Source organism: Scatophagus argus, chromosome 7, assembly GCF_020382885.2.
Source record: "Scatophagus argus isolate fScaArg1 chromosome 7, fScaArg1.pri, whole genome shotgun sequence".
Taxonomy (NCBI): Eukaryota; Metazoa; Chordata; class Actinopteri; family Scatophagidae; genus Scatophagus; species Scatophagus argus.
The window spans coordinates 16,881,457-16,905,899 of record NC_058499.1 but is presented as its reverse complement, the minus strand read 5'-3'; the positions used below and the strand labels follow the sequence as shown (position 1 = coordinate 16,905,899).

At 43.1% G+C, this 24,443-nt stretch overlaps 1 protein-coding gene across 4 annotated transcripts in view; it reads right to left on the bottom strand.

Annotated features, from left to right (window-relative positions):
• The window catches only part of brsk2a (BR serine/threonine kinase 2a), a 152,038-nt gene that overhangs the window by 8,052 nt on the left and 119,543 nt on the right, over positions 1-24,443 (bottom strand). For all 4 annotated transcript variants that reach the window (XM_046393489.1, XM_046393488.1, XM_046393490.1 and 1 more), the window contains 11 exons: positions 21,698-21,731; positions 21,526-21,594; positions 19,887-20,033; positions 15,393-15,424; positions 13,831-13,995; positions 12,516-12,613; positions 11,527-11,677; positions 4,841-4,901; positions 2,528-2,735; positions 2,312-2,360; positions 1,042-1,165 (listed from right to left, as the gene is read on the bottom strand). In XM_046393489.1, coding sequence (XP_046249445.1) covers positions 1,042-1,165; positions 2,312-2,360; positions 2,528-2,735; positions 4,841-4,901; positions 11,527-11,677; positions 12,516-12,613; positions 13,831-13,995; positions 15,393-15,424; positions 19,887-20,033; positions 21,526-21,594; positions 21,698-21,731 — 1,138 coding nt within the window. The remainder of the gene's footprint in view (positions 1-1,041; positions 1,166-2,311; positions 2,361-2,527; positions 2,736-4,840; positions 4,902-11,526; positions 11,678-12,515; positions 12,614-13,830; positions 13,996-15,392; positions 15,425-19,886; positions 20,034-21,525; positions 21,595-21,697; positions 21,732-24,443) is intronic.

Sequence of the window (24,443 nt, the reverse complement as noted above, 5' to 3'; positions counted from 1 at the left end):
TTTCTCCCACAGCTTGCAAATGACAAGGTGAATAAAGCCTCATTAAAATACCCTCCACATACTACCAAGCCGAGTTGAAACTCGAAGGAGATTAATGCCCCGGGGAGTAGCCATGCATGCCAGGGAGACTTAAGCTAATGTAATCTTGAGTCATCCAACAACATTGCACTCTCCCACCTAAAATGAATTTGTATGGCCAATGAACAGGTGAGCTCTGAAATAGTCACGTTTCGCCACAGTGCTGGAGAGGGTTTGACATTCCATTAATGTGAGTGTACTGAGAGGTATAATTCCACTGATTCAGGTGCCAATCTCCTGTCTGGAATACCAGCCAGCATAACCCAGAGGAGAAAATAGCTACCTACAGGGATGGGGGAACAGATTTGACATTGACCTCCACTGGTGGAGTTTGCATTTACTTAGACTTTGTTAAATCTAACTGGGGTGAGGATAGGTTCTGTTTAATTATGTACACTGAGTCTCAACTACCACGGCTGAATGTTTGTAGAGACACAGTCTGGGTGAACCCTGATGTCTGCATTCCTGCATGCATTTGTACATCCATTGCTATCGTAAACACACCACACAGACACAGATACAATTTACTCCATTTCTCAATTTCTCGCACCGCACATCCAAACATACACACAAACACACACCACATGCTCAATACACAGAACTGAGGCAAAGCATCTATATGCTAATGATCAATGCTCTCTGTTGATTTTCTGTTGACCTCAAGTCTGCAGTCAGAGAGAAAATAGAAGCACTGAACACAAGCAGTTTACAGAATTGCTACATAAGTCAGAAGCATGTTAGGAAACACTCAGAGTAAAGCTGCCTCACTGCATAGCCAATCACTACTGCTGTTAGAAAAGGCAAAAATCCTGCACCAGATAACAGATACACATGAAATACACATATCCATGCAAAGAGAGAGAAGATGGGGTGAAGGGAGCAGGGATCAGAAGGCAGAAGGATTAAGGGGGCAGTGAGGGGAGGGAAAAAGTCAGGTATTAAGCAAAAAAGTTGAGTGTGTACCGAGAGAAAGGCTTGAACGATGTCCGCCTTGATGGAGCTGAGAGGCTTGTCTTTGATGACAATGAAGATTTGCTCCTCTTTTTCCAGGTTGATGAAGTTACCAAACCAGGATTTTTTGGCAAGTCTGTGGGGAATGACAAGAAGAAAAAAGTCTGCTGTAAGTTTATATTATTCGCTGTACATGCCTACAAGAGAGCATTTGTCTTCTTCACACCATTTTTACTTTCTTATTTTAACAGCCAGTCCATCCACCCATCTCTGCAGCAACAGAGGGTATCTCGTGGGAAATGAGCTAAATCTGTGCAAGGGAGGAAAGTTTCTGATTTTCACCTTCTGCACAAATGGATATTTGTAAATGCATGTGTGTGTGTGTGTTTGTGTCTGTGTGTATATGAGAGTGTGTGTGTATGAGTGTGAGTGCGTGTGTGTGTGTGTGTGTGTGTGTGAGAGAGAGAGAGAGAGAGAGGGAGAGAAAGAGAGAGAGAGAGAGATAATTGAGCCTCTCTGTGAACAGAACTGTAGGTCCAGAAGGGGCAGAGGTAGATGAATTCACTACTGGCCTCAGCCCAGGTGTACCTGCACCAACTAACAAGCCATATGGACTTCACTTTTCTGGAATGTTAATATTTCATGAGATTCTTGAAAATGTTGATGAATTTGCAAGACTCAAACTTTAGCAAAAACGGATAAAAAAATCCCCAATTTTCTTCCTAAATATAAATAAATATTTATTATTTAAACATGAATACAGACTCACATAATGGTGTATCTGCAGAGACATTAACTGGCGCATTGTTCAGCAAGAAGATTCTGGTTACAGCTGGTAGGCAACTGCGTGTGTTTGTGATTAGGCCTAACCCAGCAAAAAAGAAGGTCTGTTCCAGCCAACTATGCAACTCCTTCAGCCAGGATGTTCTTCATAGCCAGACTGGAGATGGCCAAGTCAGACAGCCAGCCAACCAAACAGGCATATCTGGGCCAACCTTGAGTTATCAGACCCCTGGGAGCTCAGCAACATCACACAGGCTACCTTACCTACCTCATAACCGACTCACTACCTCCTGCTACGGTGCTGATTCCCCATCCCAGACCAGACCTGAGGTCATTACAGGGAACTCAGCAGGTGAAAATCAAACATTCAGGGATGTAATACTTTCCAAAACATCATGCTATCAAGAGCGAGCCTGTTAGAGCCAATAACTGAGGGGCTGACAGGTTATACATAGTTATGATAGTAATGTTGGTTTCAAAAAGTACAGCATCTACTCACTCTGGGGAAGACTCTGGTGTGAGGCTGGACATCTCCTCTTGTGTGGGAACTGGGGAAGCAAGTGTAAAGATCAGACAAAGGCTGAGAGAAAGATAACAAGTAGATCGCACTCATGGGTACAGTACGGTTTCGAGCAATGAGCAATGAAACGAATACAAGTACAAGGAAAATTCAGTGTCTACCATAAAAATTTTAACGCTGATGTAATGTCAGTACCTTGGAGTTTTCTGCGGTGGAAGCGTGGTGAGCCCAGGAAGCTGTTCTTGATGGAGTTGAGGCGCGTCCTCCAAGGCATGCCTCCAATGGATGGGCTGGGGGGCGGTGTTGGGGTGGGGGTCCCGGCCGGGCTGTCCTTGGGAGTGTGCACTGGGGTGCCCTTTGGGGTGGGGAGGGGGCTGCCTCGAGGGGAGGGGTGAGGGGTAACCTGTATGAGGGGGATAGATTTGGGTGGGTGGTCAGTGAACGAGGAAGGCACGGGCGCTACTGGATGAAAGTGGTGCAGTCGGATGGGCGACAATGGCACCGCTGGGCTAAAGGGCACAGAGAGCTGAGGGTTGGCTGCAAAATGGGAGCGCCGTACCTGAGGGCTATTTGGGATGGAAGCACCGGGAATTGGGGATGGGGATGGGAAAAAGGGGGAGGATGGTGAGGACGGAGAAGTAGGGGTAGGGGGCACAGAGGCAGAGGGTGGCTGCGATGGGAGCTGGCAGGGTTTGGAGGACTCTGATTTAGCTGCAGATTCTGGGTCTGGGGAAGATTCGGGGAGCGGGTTGGATCGTGTGGCTTGGAGGGGCTTGGGGACAACTTTGGGCTTGGCGGGGAGTGTCTGCGTCTTGTTTAGTGCTGCCGGCACAAGCTCACTGTTCGGAGCAAGTGAGTTGGGTGTGGAGATACGGGGGCCTGTGCGATTGGGGACTGGCTCAGGGGATGGACAGGGGCTTGTGTTAGGGGACTGCGACAAGTCTGGAGACTGAGGTGGTACACAGAACTTTCGGACAGGCTGGAGTTAGAGGACACGGAGAGAGGACACGCAGCACAACATAGCGAAGAGCCAGAGCAGGTGGAGGAGGAGAAGAAAACAAAGTAAAACACATGGGGACACATGCAGGCACACAAACACACAGAAAAGAGCAAGGAAAAAAGTGTGGCAGATCAAACAACCACGTCGCCAGAAGCAGAGGACGGCCAAAGAATATAGAGGCAGGTGAGATGTGTGCATACACAGGAGAGATGGAGGCATTGCAAAAACAGAAAGACAGAAAAGAAGAGAAACATGCAGTTAGACAATTCAGTGACTCATGTCAAAAGACAACAAAACAAAAATGAAATTCGAACAACAAAAACAGCAAGCAGTGCACACAATTTTAAAAAAACGGCCAAATACGAAACGCATAAAAAATTCACATGAAAACATGAGGGCTCTGCTAACAGAGATGAGCAAGCAGACAGACAGACAGACAGACAGGTGTGAGAGACATAAGGCCAGCTGTGAGGACAATTTGGGCTGTCTCAATAACAGGGGAAACACCATTATGGTATCTCTGCTGTAAAATCTCCTGTTTCCAGATAGGTTTATTGATCTGTTTCATTTGTAATGGTGAAATTGCGGCTACAATGGTGCACTGATAAACTATTTCCCTCGGACGCCTCCCCTTTTTCGAGACACAAATCTGAGAAAATAACCCCTCATGGAGCCTCTTGCTGAGAGCACAATCCAGGCTTTGGGCAGGTCTGAAAAATCAATTTCCCTTTCAGATCAGCCTGAAAGAGCCTGTGTGGCATGAGGCGCTCGTCTTAGGATCCTGGCTAATCTCGAGCCTTCTCAGGTTAGTCAGCTGGAAAAGTTTACTACAAGCTCCCTAGCTCTGAGCAAGAAAAGTGGGATTTTCTGAAGCATTCCCTGAGCTGGATTTTCACAGGGCTCAGGCCACAGAAAACAGAGAGAGGGATAATAAGTAGAAAGGATGGAGAGAGAAGAGGCTTTAGGGCAGGAGAAAGTTTGCTGTGCTGGCACGTCTCCTGCGTAAGTTCATCAGTGTGTTTTACTTGGAGTTAACAGAAAGATCCAACCTCGGACACAGCGATGACTCACAGTCTGATCTAACACCGGATATGAAGAGTTCATCAGAGTAGATCCCTTCTTCCTCAAAATGTATAGGTAGATCTGAAGTGTGGTTTAAAATTTAAGGAGTGAAAAAACATACTCTCTCAGACTACTAATAAAGTGGAGAGACAGAGATAGAGAGCTATTGCTTTCACAGTGGGCTGTGCTCTGGTAAAGGTCAGAAGCTGCAGTGACCGTCTTCATTCACTCTAGCAAACAGCAATAAGATGTCAGCAATAAGATGGGATCAGAAGCAGCTGGACGGTCCTTATACCTGAATGTGAACAACTAGATACCTGAGTAAGGGGTCAAGTCAAGAGGTGTGTGCTGTGTACTGTGTGTGTGTGTGTGTGTGTGGGAAGGGGGGTGTGTGAGTGTGAGTGTGAGTGTGTGTGACTGAATGTACGCAGAAGTTCGTGACTTACCCGTGGGCTACTGAGGGGGCTGGTGGAGAGGCCAGAAGAAGCTCCACTAATAGACCGCGACCTGTGGCACAAACACAAAAGACAGGGGCAGAGATAATTTGAGAGATCAACATGTGTACCTCTAACATGTTTGAGTATAAACACAGATGGAGCTGAGAACTTGGAGGTTACAGGTTAGAAAGCACTACAGCATATACCATCATACTATGGACGGGCTTGCTATCAAGTCCGTTGCAAAACACAACTATTCACACAAAGAGGTTAAAAGCGTTACAACACAGAAGCAGCACCGACCTGCTAGCATCGACCAGCAATTAGTCTCGTACCAATTAAGCTCAAACTTCGGTTTCAAATACGTTGATTTGACTGCAGCTTCTCCCGCAAATCTATAAGTGACTTTCCACAGATTAGCATTCAAATTAGCTTTCCACTCCTTCTATAGTTTGCTATTAAAGCAGACATGTTGACTCTGAGGCCTTTTCACTGGTTCAGTAGAAAATATCTTGAGAGGGGAAATGAAGTGGGACATTTGGTTGAGTGCCATTTGTCATTTTTTTTTTTTTCTTTTCCCCTGCAGATGTCGTCAATAACCCCTATGAGCAGATCCCAGCTTAGAAATGAACAATCACAGAACAATCTGTCTCCATCAGGCGCACATGTACACATGTACTCACGCACACACACACACACACACAAAAAAAAAAAAAAAAAAACAGGGCCTGTCAACACTGGGAAACACCAGCTGCTCACTGTCACAACATTGCTCCTTTTTGTCATTCAATCTATTAATACTCGCCTTCTTTTCTCCCTTTCTTTCCTTCTCCTTTGATGCATTTGTGAACATGTGGCCAAGCCTACAGAACTTTAATCTCCCCATGAAAAGATGAAGACACAAACACTACAACTAGTGTTTCTTCAGCTTCGCTTGGTTGTAGAGGAAGACCTCACAGATAACAGTGAAGGGTGAATGATGAAATTTAGGAGTGATGGAGGAATGAGAGAAAACATGGGAGAATGAATGATGGGAGCAAAGGATGGAAGTAATGGAAACGGATGGCAGCATTCCTGATGGCGGAGCGGTCTGACGGCTAGTAGCCATAAAAAAAGACATTGGTGCTGTCACAATAACAAGCCTTGATTAAGATCTGTATGTATCAGTGTTCTAGCGGTAGAAGCACTTATTTGGGTTCACCCCTGCCTTTTAATTTACAACCACCAAAAGAAAGAACTAATACTAGAGCAGCAATCTTTCTCCTGAGAGGCTCTGACACACAAACAGAACAGCAGCAAAGCAACACGAATGGCTACCATCAGTGAGAGGAAAATATAGAAACTCCCACACTCTGGCTATTTCTGTAATTCTCTCACTGCCCCTTCTGGGAGTGTATTTATTGCACAGACTCATGCACACATGAGTAGGCGATGTTGAGATGCACACGTTGGCTAGTAGTTCTTGTTTCGAAGAGCAGCTGACCAGACTGTTGCTATCATTTACATTGAAGTCCTAAGGTCCACTGAGACATGCCCACGGTTGCTCACTACAGCGCCTGTGCGCATGTAGCCAACTGCACTTCATCTGAACACGGCAAAACACAGCGTCTTCGGGCCATTATGAGCATATTGTTAGCGGCACTCTGCATCTGTTAGTGTTGGGCCAGCAAGTCTATAAAGCTAATGTTACAGATGGTTATGCTGTACAGTAATGGGCTGTCAGTGGCTCACCCATTACCCAGAGAGACGATGAATTATAGTTGACAAGTGTTTTATTTATAGTGAACTACATACACAACTAAACAATCATTTATCATATATTAGCAAAGTAGCCATGATACTAAACCAGGAGGAGATGCTGAGGCCAGCTAAGCCCTCAGTTATCCTGTGTGTTTGTTTATATGCTTGTTTGCATTTTCAACGTTTCCAACTGAGTCCAGTCCAATTTATTTATTATTCATTTCAATAAATGTTACACTTAAAAACCTAAACAAATTTCAAGACACAATATCCTTATTACTATGGATAATCCACAGAACACACTGTCAACAGTTTTCATAGGGACTACTTTATTATTAGCAAGTAGCTGACAGTGTGGAGTAACTGGGAAAATGTTGCTGAAAAAACAAACTGGAGTTTAATTTTTCAACGTGAGCACCAGTGGTGGAACTAAGTACATTTCATTAAGCATCATTTTATGTTACTCTCTCCTTCATTACATTTCAGAGGGAAATGTTGCACTCCACTACATTTTTTGGACAGTTACTGGTTATTTTTCAAATTATGATTTTACTTCAAGTCAAGAGGGTTTTATTGACATTTCACAGTGAAACGACCAGGGACCAGGTGCTACACTAGAATTTAAATACACACTGTACATAGTGCAAACCCATGCAAGACTACACCTACCGTACCTACATACCACAGGACTATACATAGTGCACAAGGACTGTGCAGACTATACACACAGCACAGAGACTATGACTATACATACTGCACAAAGTCTATAGAACCAGCAACAAGGAGCAGCACCGACCAGGACATGGCCCGGTTATGGAATGTTTGAGACAGCCATAAAGTTGAGGTAGGGACAGTATTGTAAACAGTGTAAACAGTATGAAGTGCGGTATGAGGTGACAATATGCATGTTTTGTTGTGTAGTGAACTCAGTCCAGCCTCTGAGAATTGAGGAGTCTTATGGTTTTTCCCAGATTGGCAGAAGAGTGAACAGTTTGTGTGACAGGTGTGCAGGGATCACCCACAATGCACAATGCACATACTTACTAAACCTGATATGCTTATAACATGCATGTGCTACTGTAAACTAGCTAATGGTTGATATGTGTTGCCCAATCTACAGTGTTACCAAGAGTGCAAAGACGTGTAAAACAGAAATAAAAACAGACTGCAATCAGAATTGCAAACAAACAAGGTTTACAAAGTGTTCCTGAGCCCATGTAGTGTTCGCATTTAACCAGTCATGTGTTTCACAGAGTGGCGAAGCTCGGCCCATACCCAATCACGATCCTATCACCTGTTACCAATGAACCTGTTTACCTGTGGAATGTTCCAGATGTTCCCAGTCTTTTGTTGCCTCTGTTTGAAACATCTTGCTGGCATCAGTTTTAAACAACATCATAACATTTTTTGGCACTGGGCTTGTACTTGTAACAGTGTATTGGTGAGCATGCATTTGTCTAATCTCACAAAGGGATATCTTACCTGGACAAATAAAACTACCTGCACTGGCAGACACCACTGGGGGGAAATGTGAACGTGTGCAATATTTTTGGGTGAAGAACCTTACACCTATTTTATATGTGTATGTGTGTGGCTGCCCATCCTTGTCTTTCCATTATCCGTGAGCTTCTTTTGGAACGTGGGCCCATGTCCTCAGTGTGTGACCACCGGCTGTGTCAGAGACCAATCCAAAGCACCTGTGGGGGTCTAATGTGGGGCTGTGGGGGATGTAACAAGTACAAGACATTCTGGGATGAGGACATGGACTGAAATAAAGCGAAAGTGAAGCAAAATGAAATGGATGGTGCCAGGAGTCAAACGGCACAAGAATAAAACTGCCAAAGCCAAAACACAGTGCTCCTGCTCTACCAGAAAGATTTAAGTGCAGAAAGTTCAAGTTTTCTTTCCACCCCTCCTCTATATTGACTTTGTCCTGCCGATGGAGTTCTTCTATGGGGAGTAGATATTCATATAAATCAACACACTGTTTAAATTCATTTCCTTTCCTGAATCTTGACAACTCCCAGGGGACTCAGTCCATTAATATTCATAGCTCAGCTACTCGAATTTCTAAATGTAGTAAGACCCCTGCAGTTTCTGCTGTAGAGATCAGTGTTAAAGGTGCTTTATTTGTGCTCATTTGAGCCTCTTAGATAAATTAGAGTCAATAATTAGCATGAGAGCCTGACTTATTAAGACTGCTGCGACTAACGTAACACATTTAAACTGCATGAAGCAACTAGAGCAGATCTGTAAAGAAAGAAAGAAAAAATCAATTGATATTCTCTTCTTCACACTGCAGCACTTTTCCATATTTCATTTACATATCATTAACCTCCCTTCATTTCTCCTGGCATGTTGTTAAGATTTAAAATTAAATCAGAGGGATTTCTTGTGCTTTGGCTTTAAATGTCTTTTCGAGATACTTTTGGGTTTATAAAGAATGATATGGGCATTCACATGAGAATGTCTCTAACCTGGCTACTACAGCATTTATTCCTAATCTATTTGATTATACACCAGCTAAATCAACACTCACATGTATTAAAAAGCAGCCTGGACAGCTGATCGGATTGAAACTGCCTGCATGCGATATGTGAGGCAAAATGCTGGATAAGGATTGAGGCATTTTCGTTGTGTAATTTTAGATAAAACTGCTTCCCCTCTCATCCACCATTTACACTGGTGGAAATGTATCCTGTCAAAACACATGTTTCAAAGTCAGTCCTCTCTCTGACACCCTCTGATCTGAAGTTCTGCGAATCTTCTGCGCTGTCGACAAAAGTTTGCTGTCGGGGAAAGATAAGGTTAGGTTCAGAGAAAGTCAGTCAAATCTTTGGACGTTATTCTGCTACATATGTGCTTCCCCAACATCATCGTCTATACACACTCACACAAGCACGCACATGATCAAACAAAGCGCACACAAGGACGTGATAAAAGGCAGAAAAGTTCAAAAACACAACATAATTCCAGATTCACAGAGACTTTGTTACCAACATCTTTTTCCCTCCACTGCTCGAGAGCTACGAGTTGCAGTGGGGGGAAAAGAGACATATAGCGATAGAGAGATTTGATTTGATTTGGAGGCGGAGGGGCTGTGTTATTGGACTCCCCCACCTCCAACCAGCCACAGTTGATAGGAAGCCAGGCAGAGAAAAAATAGCAGCGTTTCCACATTAGCATAGCAATTCCATACAAACAGAGGGGGGTGTTTGGGACTGAAGGTCAGCTGCACACAAGGGACCACAGTGGAAAGAGGGAGCGAGAAATGAAAGGGTAGGGAGGAGCCCCTGAAATAGATTCGGCTGGAGGGGTAAGAACATACACACTATTTTAAAGTAGCATGGAAGAAAGATGCAGCAGAGCTTCTTTAATGACCATAGCTGCTGATATATATGTGTGGCATCCAGACACAAACCTATCCCAGTAGATGTCTTTTTATTGGAATTTATACAAGTAAACCTACAGTTCTTGCTTTAAACAAAGTTCAGAATGCTAATTTTGGTGCCCTTTATGTTGTATAATTTATGAATTGTCTTCAATGCTGTTTATGAAAGTATTATTTAAGCCTAAAGCCCATTGCAAACCGATCTATTTTGGTATTCTAGGCTTTCATGAAACAAATGAGTCAGAGTGAAGGGCAGAGGAAGACAGCTTCTAAACTAATGCAACCTTTAAATAAAGAAGAGTAAGACTTGGATTGCCTGAAGGGATGAAGAAACGGGTAAAGAGGCAATGAAACACAGGAAGCTGAAATTCAGAGACAGCAGAGGACAGAAAGAATTAAGCAGAAGTGTTCAGAGGTGGAAGCTCTCGAAATGGATTTAAAACTTCTGCAAAGGAAATGTGTTCTTGATATTTTGTTGCTGGCAAAGCATCATGGTGAGGAGCTATTAATGCATCTGACATTTTGATGAATATTCAACTAACAATTCTTTTTTTTATCTATATAATACATGCACTTGCTGCCTCTGCATTTATGTCCTATACCTCTGAAAGCTTTTTCCAGTCCTCTGCCAATCTGCCTATCATTAGGCAGATCGGGTTATCACCCCCCTCTGATTCAATCTTTCCCGCTGTCACAAATGTCACTGCCTCTGAGCAGAAATGTGTGGTGCGATGATATATTGGTTGTTGAAAAGATGAGGAAACAGATTTTAAATCACTCTGCCCTGTGGTTCTGGCCTGATGTGAACATTTCTAAAATAGAGAAATAGAGGAATATTCAGCATCCGGGGAAAGTGGAACACAGTATGGGAGAACTGATTATCAATGCATTCAGATTATGAGAAGAGATAATTGAGCTAACACTGGAAAAGGAGGGTTTGAAGATATCAAGGCTCTGAATTGCAAATGCACAGTATTCCTCAGTTTAAAAATTAAGTTAATTAAGAGAGTTAATTCAAACTTTAGGAACTGCCATCTCAAAGCTGTTGACTGTTGGACACAGCTTCTTTGATTTTTCAGATGAGTTCTAGATTTTAAAATAGACTTGTGAAGCCACCACTGCATATGTGATCACCAGTGGAAAAAAAAAGAGAGAGGGCTTTTTTAACAGAAAGCACTGCTGCATTTTTCTGCTGCCATGAATGTCCCCTTGCATGGGGGTGAGACACGAAGCAGGAGGAGGTGAAAAGGGCAAGTGAATACCTTTCTTCTTTGCTGCATTTTGTACTGGCGTCAGGAATATCCAAGCTTTTACTGTACACTGATTTACTACAGTGAGACAGGAGACAAAGCGAGCAGAGTGTCAGTCTCTGTTTATGTTTGTTCACAAACTAACCGGCTGACACCCAGAGCCAGACTCGCTGTCAGGCTTGCTGAAACGCCACTGGACTGTGAGATCCTCCACACATACACAAACACATCACACAGAGCTACGTCTATCTCTATTTGTTCATTTGAAAATTGTATTGATTTTTTTGAACCTCTTTTTTCACCTCCACGCGTACCTCTGTCCGTGCTGTGTCATGTCGATAGCTCTCCTGGCCGGTACAGGTGACCCTCCGTCTGTGACACTGAGGACCTCCATGGACTTCCTCTCTGGTCTCCTCTTGCCATGACGGTTCAACATGGGGGAGTCCACCCGCTTCCTTGGAGGATCTGCGCCAAGCAAGCGAGACAGACTGAATCAGATCGAACACATGACGTCTCTGAGCGTTAATGCATCCGATTCTGCACACTGACACTGGTTTTGTGCATTGCACGTATGCTGCATGTATGAGTGTTTGAGTGATGTTTAGCTCTGATCACATTGACATTTTAACTAATAGTGAATAAGTAATGGTTTCCTCCCAGACCTTGAACTAATGGCCACTGTATTGACTGTATCACATTCACTGAAGAGGGAGTCTATTCATCAAAATGTCGGTATCTCACAGCGCGCACGCACACATGCTCACACACACACACACACACACACACTTGCACATAATATTCTTCCTATTGCAGTGGTCTTGTCAGAAAATAAGTCTCTGTCCTTTCAGACTTTTGTGGGTGGAAATTTGTGCTGGGTTGTTGCGTGCAAATAGGAGAATACCTTTTTTTGATGTTGGAGATGACAGTTTAGAAAAAATCTGGCTATTAACGGGTTCCCTTTCCGCTACTATATTTCACTGAGAAGCTTAAGAACTTAATAAAGCGTTTTCTTCTGGAGACCCAGTCAATGTCTACTGGAGCTGATCCGATTGCTGATGAGGGAAGAAAACACTGCAGAATGGTCCAGACACTCGCTGCGCTGAGTTACCTTCTCGCACTCCCTTTTCATTATTCCGGTCTGAACTGACTTGTTTTATCAGAGTAAACAGCTGTCTATTCAACGATGTAAAGTCAGACACTAGTCACGTTTTCCTTGGCTGTTCATAGTCATGTAAATCAGTTGTTTAATCATATTTTGTTCTATTGTTCTATTCTGCACTTAACTCTTTGGTGCAAGCCTCACCTATCTCATTGCGAGGGGGAAGGTTCTGGTCCTCCTGACTCGGGTACCTTTCCTTACGGTCCAGTAACAGGAAGTAGATCATCTTTTCTTGGTTGTCACTGCAAAGAAGAAACAATACAAAGGCAACTGAGACTTCTGGAAAAGAAGTACAACAGTTTACAACAAACCTGGGTCGTTCCTAAAACATACATATGTATAGATTAGTGATGCATTCATATACATCAGAGTAACAGCATCTGCAAGAGCTCAAAACCAAGACATTAAACTGCAAAAACCCACATTATGATTAATGTCCTTTAATCTTTTTGAGTTCATTGTGAAACAGCTACTAAATAGCTCCCATCATTAAAACAAAAGTTTAGTTTTACAGGTCATTAAGCCACCATATATTAATATTCTGCATACAGTATATTTCTCCATACTGGTGAGTTTATGAAAGTATCAAAACATTATGAGTTCATCCTTTTCTTTCTTTCTCTGTAAATCGAGAAGACTAATATATTTGGCCTCTAGGCCAATTCTCTCTATGCAAAAAGCCCAGGGATTGGCCCTTCGTGAAAAAAGACAGATTGGAAAGCAGTAGGAGGCAAAGAGACAAGGACTTGCAACTTCAGCTAAAATGAACCCGGGGAAGGGAGATAGAGACCGCAGATTTTCCTCCAGTCCAGCACTATTAAGGGATGCTCCCGGGAGAAAGGAGGCAAACGGAAGAGTTGGTGAGAGCGGGAGAGGGGAAAGTGATAGAGAAATGCTCGTTTAGTTTTAAATTACAGAGGCTGGGCATATGTAAAATAGGAGCAAAGGAGAAAGAAAAGAAAAGCAAAATTAAACTAAAAAACACCTCCATAAATGCATATTCACAGGAGCAAAATACAACCATATGTGTAACTCACAGACAAACATTAGCAGCAGGACATAAACAATGTGACCCAGGAGTTGGTGGTGGTGGTGAAAGCCAGGATCTGCTGGGGCGTGGGGGGTGGGGGGGGGATCTATCCAGTGGCAAGCAGTGTAAGTGCTCTGTGTTAACAGTTAAGTGATCTATAGCCTCCGACATCTAAAGTGACAACCTCACAGGATTTTATAAGAGGCACCACACATCCATCCCGTCCACTGCAGTATCGCCACACAGCCCCGTCCCCTTCTCCCTGTCTTTAGACACTTTCATTTTTTCATTTTTCAACACACTTTTTCAACTGTTCCCCCATCCAGCCTTTTTCACTCCACACTTGCACCTTTTCAGTCGCCGAACCTCATCCTCATTCATTTCTTCTTCATCCCACCATCCCTCCCCTTTGCTCCTCTATTCACTCACTCATCAGAGAGCAGGTCTTTCAGTAGTTTGTTTTTGTCTCTGAAGCAGCCCAGGGAGTGCATGCTGTCCAGTACGTCTGGGTCGATGTCGTCGGCAGAGGGCAGGCTGCGGATGGTCACCTTCCTGGGCACAGGCTGCTCTGGTTCTGGTTCGTTCTTCCCTCCTCTGGGAATGGAAAGAAATAAGGACATTGTCAGCCATTTTGGTCTGTACTACTATGATTAAAATAAGAATAAAGAGAAGAAAATAAGTTGGAAAATATGAATGTACGCTTCTTGCATATTTACTCATTTAATGAGTACTGTCAACAGAATATGTAATATGTGGAGTATTTCAGTGTTGTTTTGCCTCTTGGTCATCTGGGGTAAGAAGTTAGACTCATTATGACCCTGATCCACATTATGAAACTTTCATAGCCATGTACTTTCCCCAGGTTTAGTCATTTTGCATGTATGCTCCAAAGGGTGAACAGGGGTCATCATGCTCGCCGAGACGCAGACAGATGACTGAGTCATGCTGTTAAGTGTCTCCCTCTCTCATCCTGGACTTGTTCTCCAGAGTTATTTTCTTCATTATTCCTCCACTCTCTTAGTTATGTCACTTTTGTCTGTCTGTCTGTCTGTCTCTAGGGAGTAATGAAAGGCTAATCCACACTATCTTCTAGAGAATTTCTCTAACAACGTCTGGGTTAATGTATTTTAACTAACAATGATGAGCTGCTTCTGGGAAGCCACACCGTTAACCCACCCATCCCTCTCATTCTTCCATTCACTCAGACCGGGCCAGCCAGCCTGCCATGCAGACACAGACAGCCAGGAAACTTCCTCACTGACAGAACTCACATCACATTAGTCTTCTCTCCCAGCTCATCTCATGTCTCCCCTCATTGCTTTGATCAGTCTTGCTGTCCGTTTGCATGATCTTTCAGTGCGTGGCAGTAACCATAAGTCAAACTCTTCCTGGATTCACAACCTCCTCCCATGATTCATCTTTGCTCTTGCAGGGGAAGAACCACTGAAATCTACAACTTCTAAATGTTGATAATCTAAACATTATATGGTGAATATTAGCATTTACAAATATCAATTAGCATATATTATATATAATTATATCTATAAAACAACCATTTGCTCATGCTTTTGTTCCCTATTATAACAACTACACATAAAAGACATACTTTACAATGACCTGAAACACAAACTGTCTAAAAAGATTTATGTTAACTTAAAAAGGTTATTACACTCTGCTATGGAAGTTAAATGATGGGTACATTGGGATTAGGTGGGTTCATCCTCCACCACATCCCTGCTGGTTTCCTCTCCCCTGTGTCCTGTTCAGATGACCATATGGTGCACATCCTCTTTCATGCACTACCAGTTTACCCCCACATCCCTGAGAGTGCAGTCATGCCCTGTTCAAATGTACTCTCATGTACAGGGCTGAAACGCAAAGCCATTTATCATGTGATTGCTCCCCTCAGGTCTACAGCCCCTGCAGAACAGGTTATGAGAGGGAGAGGGAGGAGTAGAGGGTGTAAAAAGGAAAGACTGAGGAGTACTTACATGTACCATGTGTGCTTCTGGATCTGTTCTAACTGTAAAAGACATGACAGAAGAAATTTCGGGTCAGTAAAGTGACACATTTGATTTGAACCACTTTATCATCTTTTTGAGAAAAGAATCACGTAGGGGAAAGATGCAAGAAAACAACATTCAGTCTTGGAGTAGTATGAGCAGAGCTTACTGACTCAATGGGACCACAACAGGACAATACAGCATGACTGAATGGTGGAGGTAAATAATGAGGCCTTTAAATATTAATACTGCCAATTGGATAAACTTACTGAGAAAAGGAGTGAAGCACAGAGAGATGCAGCAGGAGTATGAGAGACAGAGCTGATACCACTGAGCTATAAACAGACAATATTATCTCCTTCACACACAGACTGCTGACCCTGCCAAGCCCTCTGGTCTAAAGGGAATCTCCCATTCTCATTCCCTTCCCCATCTCTCTCTTCCTCACACACATTTGTTCTCTCCATGCTATTTTTGTCATCATACTTTTAACGCGGCCACTTTGTCACCCTCGACATGACAAAAGCAGACAGAGACAGAAACAGAGACCAAAAGGGCAACAAAAAATGATGTCTGCTTGATCCACTTTACAGTGTTTCAACTGCCCACACAGGAAAACAGGATCAATGTCACTGTTGGGACTTTTTAATTTGCTCCTGCTGTTGTAGTGGGACCACAGGAGATACACGGAGCAGCTCTAATTATTAGCACTTATCCAGAGGTATAGTTCTGCGGTGCGTGTGTACATCACTGTCTCAATGTTCCCACATTCTCAGAGGATTTACCTCTGAGCTTGAACACTGATGAACGGCCTCATGTGATACGCCTGTACTTCGATCACAGAGCTGGCCAGAGTGTGGTTACTGACTAAAGGTAAATCTTGTCTGCTTCCACAGAGGTCACGGTATTGACAGAAAACCCTGCCTGTCAGATGGAGACCAGTGGGTGACCTACTCTCTCCCACTTTTATTGAAGGCCTGGAGGCAAGAGACTGAAATCACACACAGGCTTGAAAGTGATGTTGTTTGAAATGCAGTATCACATCAATCAGTCTCTAAATGTGACAGTACCAATTCCAGCTGCTTTCACTCAGGCTGACGGGAATGCTGTAGTAACACTGGTTTGGCTAGATGTGCATGCGATGTCCATAATAAAATGCCCTTTTATGAGCGTGCATGTGGCATACAACTGCTGCCTCCCCTCACACTGAAGATTTTAAATCATTTTATCATTACCACCATTCAATTTTACCACTTGGAATCCTTAGACAAACTGGCTTTATATTTGGCATTGCAGAGCCAGTGTGAGTTGAAGAAAGTTTTATAATTTAATCTTGACAGAGTCTGCACAGCCTTGTTTATTCACTGTGCTCATAGATAGGATGATGAATGCAGAGAAGAAAGTAAGGTTTCCTTACACAGAAAAAATCTGTTTACTTCTGTGATGACTACATCACTCTGTAACCCACTAATGTACAGACAGGCTTAATATTTGGTTATTTGTGATTTTATGTACACATGCAAAATGAAGATATTGCAGCATTTTTTAACAAACTAATTTGTTTGTGAATGTCTGGATTTGGTACAGTTATAAGGCACTTGGGGCAGAACTGTTTTGCAAGCGGAGAGGCAGCGTAGGAGAATGAGTTCAGACGCACATCATACCTCCCGCCATGCTGTCGACAACTTCAAGCTCACTTTGGCCTGGGTTTTTTCGCACAGTGGTAAACATTTTGCCTGTGCTGGCTGCCTCCTCCAAACACCATGAAAAACACTCTGATTGTGCGATTAATTGAGCTTTAGACATTCAGAATTTTACACTATAGAAAACAAAATAGGAGCAAGAGTCTGGAAACATGCTCTTTTTTCTTTGTTTCAGAAAAGATTGGACTTGCTGACTCTGCAGTCTGTGATGGAGTTCACAAGATTAACTATGCTGTGACTTTTCAATGAGGGCAGTTTTATTTCACATTTATTGAGACAAATAACACACAAACACAGATGTACCCCCTTTGTTTACATTCCACCATCTTGATACTTTGTGCTGCCCCCACGAATGCATATGTGTCTGTGATGAACTGCGCTTTTACAAGATAAGCTAGCTGATCTTCTTCATTAGCCAGGGATCATAAGGAGTTCTTCCACGTTGTTTTGTGTTCATTTGAATAGTGAAGATTAGATGACTTTGTTGACATGGCTCACCTCTGGGGGCACGGCTACACAGACAGGAAATGAAGAGAAAGGTTTTTATTGGCCTAAGCCCCTTAAGCCCAGATACGTGCACTCCCACTCTGACTCCGAGGAGCCTTCACTTTGTGTGTGTACTTATAGGTATGTACAAGCAAAATCTAATTAACAGAATATATAATCCCTAGCAAAAGAATCACATGTTCGCTTGTGATGTCATCCCAACTGTTGGGTGCACGTGTCTCATCTCTAACATGGCGGTCACCACTAAACTCCAAGAACGCTCAATTTAACAGGGCTATTTGACATTCTGTGAGGTTACAACACATCCCCAGAGCTCTGTTTGGAGCCCTCATGCACAGGAGGGGGGAGGTGGAGAGGTAGCATATTCTCTCCCAGCAGCTCGGCCTGTGTGTAACCCCTTGTCGAGGACAGTGCTGGAGGCTGCTGGACATATCTAGGGGATCTCAGGGTGACCTGTCCTCATCAGGCAGCGAGACCAGAAAAATAGAGCATATAGTGTACAGACAGCATACCAAAGAGGTGGGGGTCTTTCAAGTTCATGTTTCAACGCTGCTGTTCATCTGAAGGGCTGTGCCTCCAGGTTGTCAACTCTCCTACAAATGAGCATCTCTTTGGAACTTTTTGATCTTTTTTTTACTGATGGCATTTTTTTTTGTTTCTCTGCAAGTTAAAGTCACTCTGATGCTGCAAAGGTAGCTAAGGCATGGGAAACTGGAACATCCGCATCCACTTAGGGGTGGTGTCACCATATGTGCTTACAACCAAGTGCAACCAAGTGTATGGAAACAGTTTTATTTATGGCTTCGTTTCAAGATACCTGGAAAAACTGGAAAAAGTGTGCATATGCAGTATGTGTGTGAAAATATGGAGTTTTATTGTGTGTGTGTGTGTGTAGTAACTTGTGAGGATGTCTGCACCTCTGTGCATTTTCCTGATGTGAACTGCAGGACAAGAACAAAGGGCAGCACCATCTCTGCATGAAGCATGTGCTTTTGGAGATTTCTGGCCACTTGCATTACTAACATTTCCTTGTGTTTATCTTGCCCTCCCTCTCATCCTAACGCTCCGCTCTCCACATCGCTCTGTTCTCGCGCCCTCCTGCAGCCACCTTGCCAAGGTGATCAGTTGCTATGTAGAGGGACCAGCCTTGTGATGAGTACACTAAACAATGCAGAGGGAGAGTACACAAACAGCAGTCCTCTCCTGGATTCGCGTGCTTTACTTGAGGAAGAACTCAAGCAGAATTGGGGATGAGGCGAGACAAACACATTTGGAACACAAGGGAGGGAGAAAGAAAGGGAAAAAGAAAATACAATGCTTGGCTTGGTTGCGTCAACTTGATATTAGCCGTTTTAGTTTGAGTGTGTTTCTTGGCATCTTGCTTTCTCCTTGGAGTATTACAAGTTTTTCCCCATCTTGTTGTGAATCTGCAAAATAACTTTCCTCTCTTAACAAAGATCTGATATGTCTGGGGGGGGGGGGGGGCTGGGGAGATTTACCCATGAATGCTATCTCAAATGTGTTTTGCTGCTTCTACAACATCATTAGCAAACACTAGTAGTCATGGACTATGAATATGAAATATTCAGTGTGGATATAATTCATGTCTGATTCAGTCACTGAGAATGCATGAATTGAGCATAATGAAGCATAAAGAATACTTGGTACATTCATGCAGCACATTATGCATAGAGCTAAAGAACTACAACGTGTAATGCACAGGTTCAAGATATTTCAAAATTTGTGTGATCTACCCTTCACTATTGTAACATTCTCCACGCAAGTGGAGAAGCTGTCTGCAAGACTATGGAGCCTGGCTGCAGAGTTGTTATTATTATTATTAGAATGAGGGAACGCTTTCCTTCATGACCACTGATAAATATAAAGATGGATGATGCCCCTCCACTTCCACCCAGTGTACAAAAATGAAGCCAACATAGCTCGGATAGGAGCGCTGCCATCTTTGGGGACATCATTTGGAGCCAGAGTCTCCACAGTAATGATCAGGCCCTGGAGCTGCCCATACACCAGCTGACTCAGTCGCAAGCACGGCTCAGAGGTAAATCATGATATTGCATCTCATTTTTATAGTATCGGATCACTAATTTAAACCAAACTTATCAGAAGGGGACGACTGAGATGATGACTGAGATGCTTTGGCTTCACTCTCGGGGAGCTTTCACATCATCCACCTTTATATATTATATATGAGATAAAGAGCACACATAAGTATACAAACACAATCACAATGGTGTGTTGTCAGTGAACTGACCGTTAGTCTTTTGGAGGCATCCACTTCAATCATGCCACGCAGAAGGTTCTGACAGTCTGGGGGGATGAAGTGTGGCATGTGAAACACTCCTAACTTCACCTTCTCTAGCAGATTCCTCAGGTTGTCATCATCAAACGGCAGGGCACCCTGGAGAGACAAAGGATCAGAGAGTGAGAAAAGGTAAAAAAGGTGAAGATGCCCATGTAGGAATAAAAAACTAAGTAGAGAAGAAACAGTTTCCACACAGAAAATAAGCCGTCACCAGATTGAGGACAGAAAAGGAAAAAAAAAAAAAAAAAAAAAGAATATGAATGAGTAACAAGGGTTGCCAAAAGAAACACAACCATATTTTGAGTCTTAATCTTGCACCACTTAAAGAACAGGCTTGCTTTCTGAACTTGTTCAGCTCTCCAATTAGAGCATTCTGCCCTCAGCCACAATGCAAAATAAATAATAAACAGCAGTAAGCTGAAAACAGGGCTTTTCTAATAATTACCCAGCTTTCTCGTTTACCTCGCTCATTTAGCATTCTTTCATCAGAGTCATTTATCAGAGCAAGCTGACACCTCACAGATGTGGCTGCTTGATGAATGACAACCTCCACCAGGAGACAAGATGGAGGGGAAGAGAAAGAGGACAAGACTGAGAAAGGCAGAAAGAAAGGCTGAGAAATTAAGAGAGGGAAAAGGGGGGGATGGGGGAGTGAGGGGCAGGCTTGTGTAACAGATGATCTGAGTGCAGCCTAACTGCTGGGGAGTATGCATGTCTCCCACAATCAGACAAATGGTTATCTCACAGCCAGACAGCAGGACAAAACAGGAGAAAGACAGTATTCATCTGCAGTCAAACAGCGACGGGGAGAAACTTTTGTTTTGGAGCAGGGGAAGTATGGTCACAATGGAGAGAGTGGTAAACAACATCAGGTTTACGCAACACAAGAGTACAAGGGAGACTGTCCTCAACACAAGTTCACACACATGCACATATATGAGACAGGAAGAGATGGAGTGAGGGAGAAAGAGGCAAAAACAAAGACATAAAAACACGGCCTGTGGCCAAAAGCCGTCCTGTCAGCGTTGGTATTTATTTTGGGCTGTCTTCTTTCAGTTTGGCTGTATGAATTATTCATGGAGTAGGAGTGTGTAGGAACTACAGTACAGCTGTTGATGAAACAAAGCTTCAGGGCTGCACGGCTGGGAAACCACAGACATAATGCAGCTGGAGAACAGACCTGATTATGGATACAGCATTGTGTGTGGATACAGGATAATGAATAAAAAGATGCTTCTATTCTCTGATCTTCTATTATGCAAGAATATCAGCTTGAGGAGGTTTCTGCGTTTTTTTTCCCTGGTAAGACCTTCTAAATGATTCTCAGTTTGACTTCCTGAACCCTGAGCTTATGTTTGAGTCTCAGTGGTGGTTTCAAGATCTTGTCATTTCAATAAGGGTCAGCCTCAAGTGCAAAGTTGCATCCCTTGGCACACTTGCTTTCTACTTGTGATTACAGCTGGTACCAATGCTGGACATAAGAAAAGGCAACACCTTGTGGTCCATTATGCTATACTTTACCAGAGAATTTTTAAACAGTATGTCAGTCCGATCACCATCAGTTACTACATAACAAGGTGACACTCACCACCAACAGGGCAAAAAGAATGACCCCACAGCTCCAGACATCTGCTTTCCTCCCGTCATACTTCTCTCCCTAAGGACAACAGAGTGTTTGTTGCTGAAAATATGTTGCAGGACTATGAAAAAGAAACTAGAGGAGCCAAAATAATATTATGAACCAATGAAAAATGACTTACCCTGATCACCTCTGGACAGGCGTAGTGTGGAGATCTGTTGGAAAGAGAGCAAACAGTGAATGAACTGAACAAGAAAATCAAGGGCTTTTTTTTAAAGATTGTTTCATTTGTAGGCTACTGCTGTACTGGGAAGTAAGGAAAAATTATAAAATCATAACAAACGTGCAAACATTAAAAAAGCATACACAAGTGGATGAAAATGAGAAAAGAACAATTCAGGCAGACAATACTGTCTCCAGCGAGCATAGATCAAGATGTGCTTGGGGAGTTTAGACATCCTGAGGGTGTTTGGATGTCCTCCTGCTTGCTCACTCAAGGGCATCATCTCACAGCAGACAGTGAACAGACCCACTAATCTTTACAGCACCTGGATGGGCTGACAGTAAACCCAATGACTAGATTGACACATCAATATCGTATGAAGATTTATGAAGCAACATCGTGACGACTGCTCCATAAGCCAGCAGCTATGGATGAGGGGAGCTACTTTGTTATTCTATGCATACACTATGGCACTTTTGCAGCACTTTGACCCTGCCAGACTGCTAAATTCAGTATCTGGACATAAAAGAAAGGGGTGCTAAGAAGTGATTTATGTCAATCTAAAATCAAATCATTTTAATTACATGATGTTTCTTTGATTCTCTGATTTTGGGCAGCTCTTTAGCGACATGTGTACGTGAGACTACACACAGAAAGCAAATCAGGCCCTTATGTCTCCAATCCTCTCAGCCTGGTGCGGCGTCCTCCACCTTTTTCTCCCACTCGGTCTTATCTAACACCAGAACATTTGGCTCTAATGAGAGACTGAAGATCTGAAATCTGTAAACATGGCACCCATTAGTTCGGCTGTTGCCTTGTGTACTCATGAATACCATCCCTTACAGCACGGCTTCCTCTGGATGTCACAGCGCTGGCCGATAACAAACACTGCCATCGTGGGAAGTTCAAACACAAGCCTATGCAAATACGGCCTTCCTGATTGCAAGTGTCATAGTGCATTATGCAGATGAGCGGGGGAAAAAAATGAAAAACAAGTCTGAGATTTGCACTAGTTATGCTTCTCAAGTGCCACAACACACGAGCCACAGCTGGAACATAAAGTAATTATTTTCAGAGGCTTTAGGTGGCAAACACAGAAAGAAGGTAAAGACTGGAACCCCAGCATCTAAGCTTTTTCACTGAGCTGTATTAAAACACTAAATCAGTCAGCCATAGCATCTCATCTCTCTTCCGCTCTGACACATGATTATATGGCTTATTTTCCCTGTATGTCCACAAATGTAACTTTGAAACTTTTTCATACCAAAACACTCCATAATTGTTTAATCTCTCCTCTGTGGGACTCAAGTCACCAGACGAGGATCCTTCTTTCCTGTTGTTCTTAGGTCAGCACGTTAAAATTCTGGCCACATATAAAACCACATCATGAAATTGAAATCATGATCAAAAAAATCCCCAAAAAGTTCAGATTATAGACAAAGATACTAAGGACAAATAATAAGCTGGTAGAGCTTCACTTCCCTCTGACCAGAGTGAAAAATGCAACCTTTGTTTTGAAAAACAGTTGTGCGTGGGTTGACACAATGTCTTTTCTCGCTATTTGCTGAAGCTCATTTACTCTCTCAATCTAATACCACTAAGATCACATACATAAAATTTACAGAAGAGAACTGGTTTTATTCTGAGGGCAAAAAATAGAATTATAGTGACAAAAAGATGGGGCCAAGATTGTATTTCACCACTCTGCTAAAGAAGGAAAATAAAAATGAAAAAGATGCAAGAAAAGCTGTATAATGAAGGGCTTATCAGCATAGTCTCACCCTCAAGAGTTTAAGAAAGTATTCACAAGTTTACCACAAAATTACCGCTGCCCATACAGTAAACAGTACATTGCACACAGTTTTCAAGGAGACCATCATGAGCTCAAGGAAACACAAATTTATATGGAGCAGTGAACAAATCAGCGGTATGGGCTGGCAATATTGAGGAGGCACTGAGACACGCAGCTCATCTTAATGAAAATTCATCTTTTCAAACCAAATTTGTGCAACATCTCAACACATACAAGATAATTTCCTTTCATCAATCAAACCAACAGAACTAAACAAACAGCAAGCACTAATGAACTCACAGCTGGGCGTATGCAGAGAGAGAGAGAGAGAGAAAGAGAGAGAGAGAGAGAGACAGGTTGCATGCTCATTCCTGGATCCATATTTGTTTGTGCTTGTCAATGCCTCTGCTCATCTATAAGCCTGCATGTCTGCATGTATTTATGTATGTGCTCCGAGGCTCCCCCTACTCTACCTGGGGCGAGTCCCATCTTCACTCAGCTCCATTACCCATGGCAAATGGAATACATTTGTGTCAGACTGCTGCATGGTGAGAGGGGGCCAGATAAATGTGTTTAATTAAAAACTGTCATATCTACACTTAGAGATGGGACACTCAGAAGAGCATGAATAATCAATACGCACACATGCAGTGTATGGCACATTCGCAAGCATTAGGCCATGCCATAGACACACACAAACACAAGTGGTGCCTGTGCATTCCTGTGAGACGAACACACGCAGACAGACAGACACACACACACACACACACACACACACACACACATACACAAATAGGGCAGGATACGGTGATGGAGCTGAGAGTGGAACAAAAACAGAGATACTGAGCTGAGCTGTGTATGTGAGTGTGGGAGTTTGTGATATGCATGTTTGTGTCTCTGTAAGACAGCGTT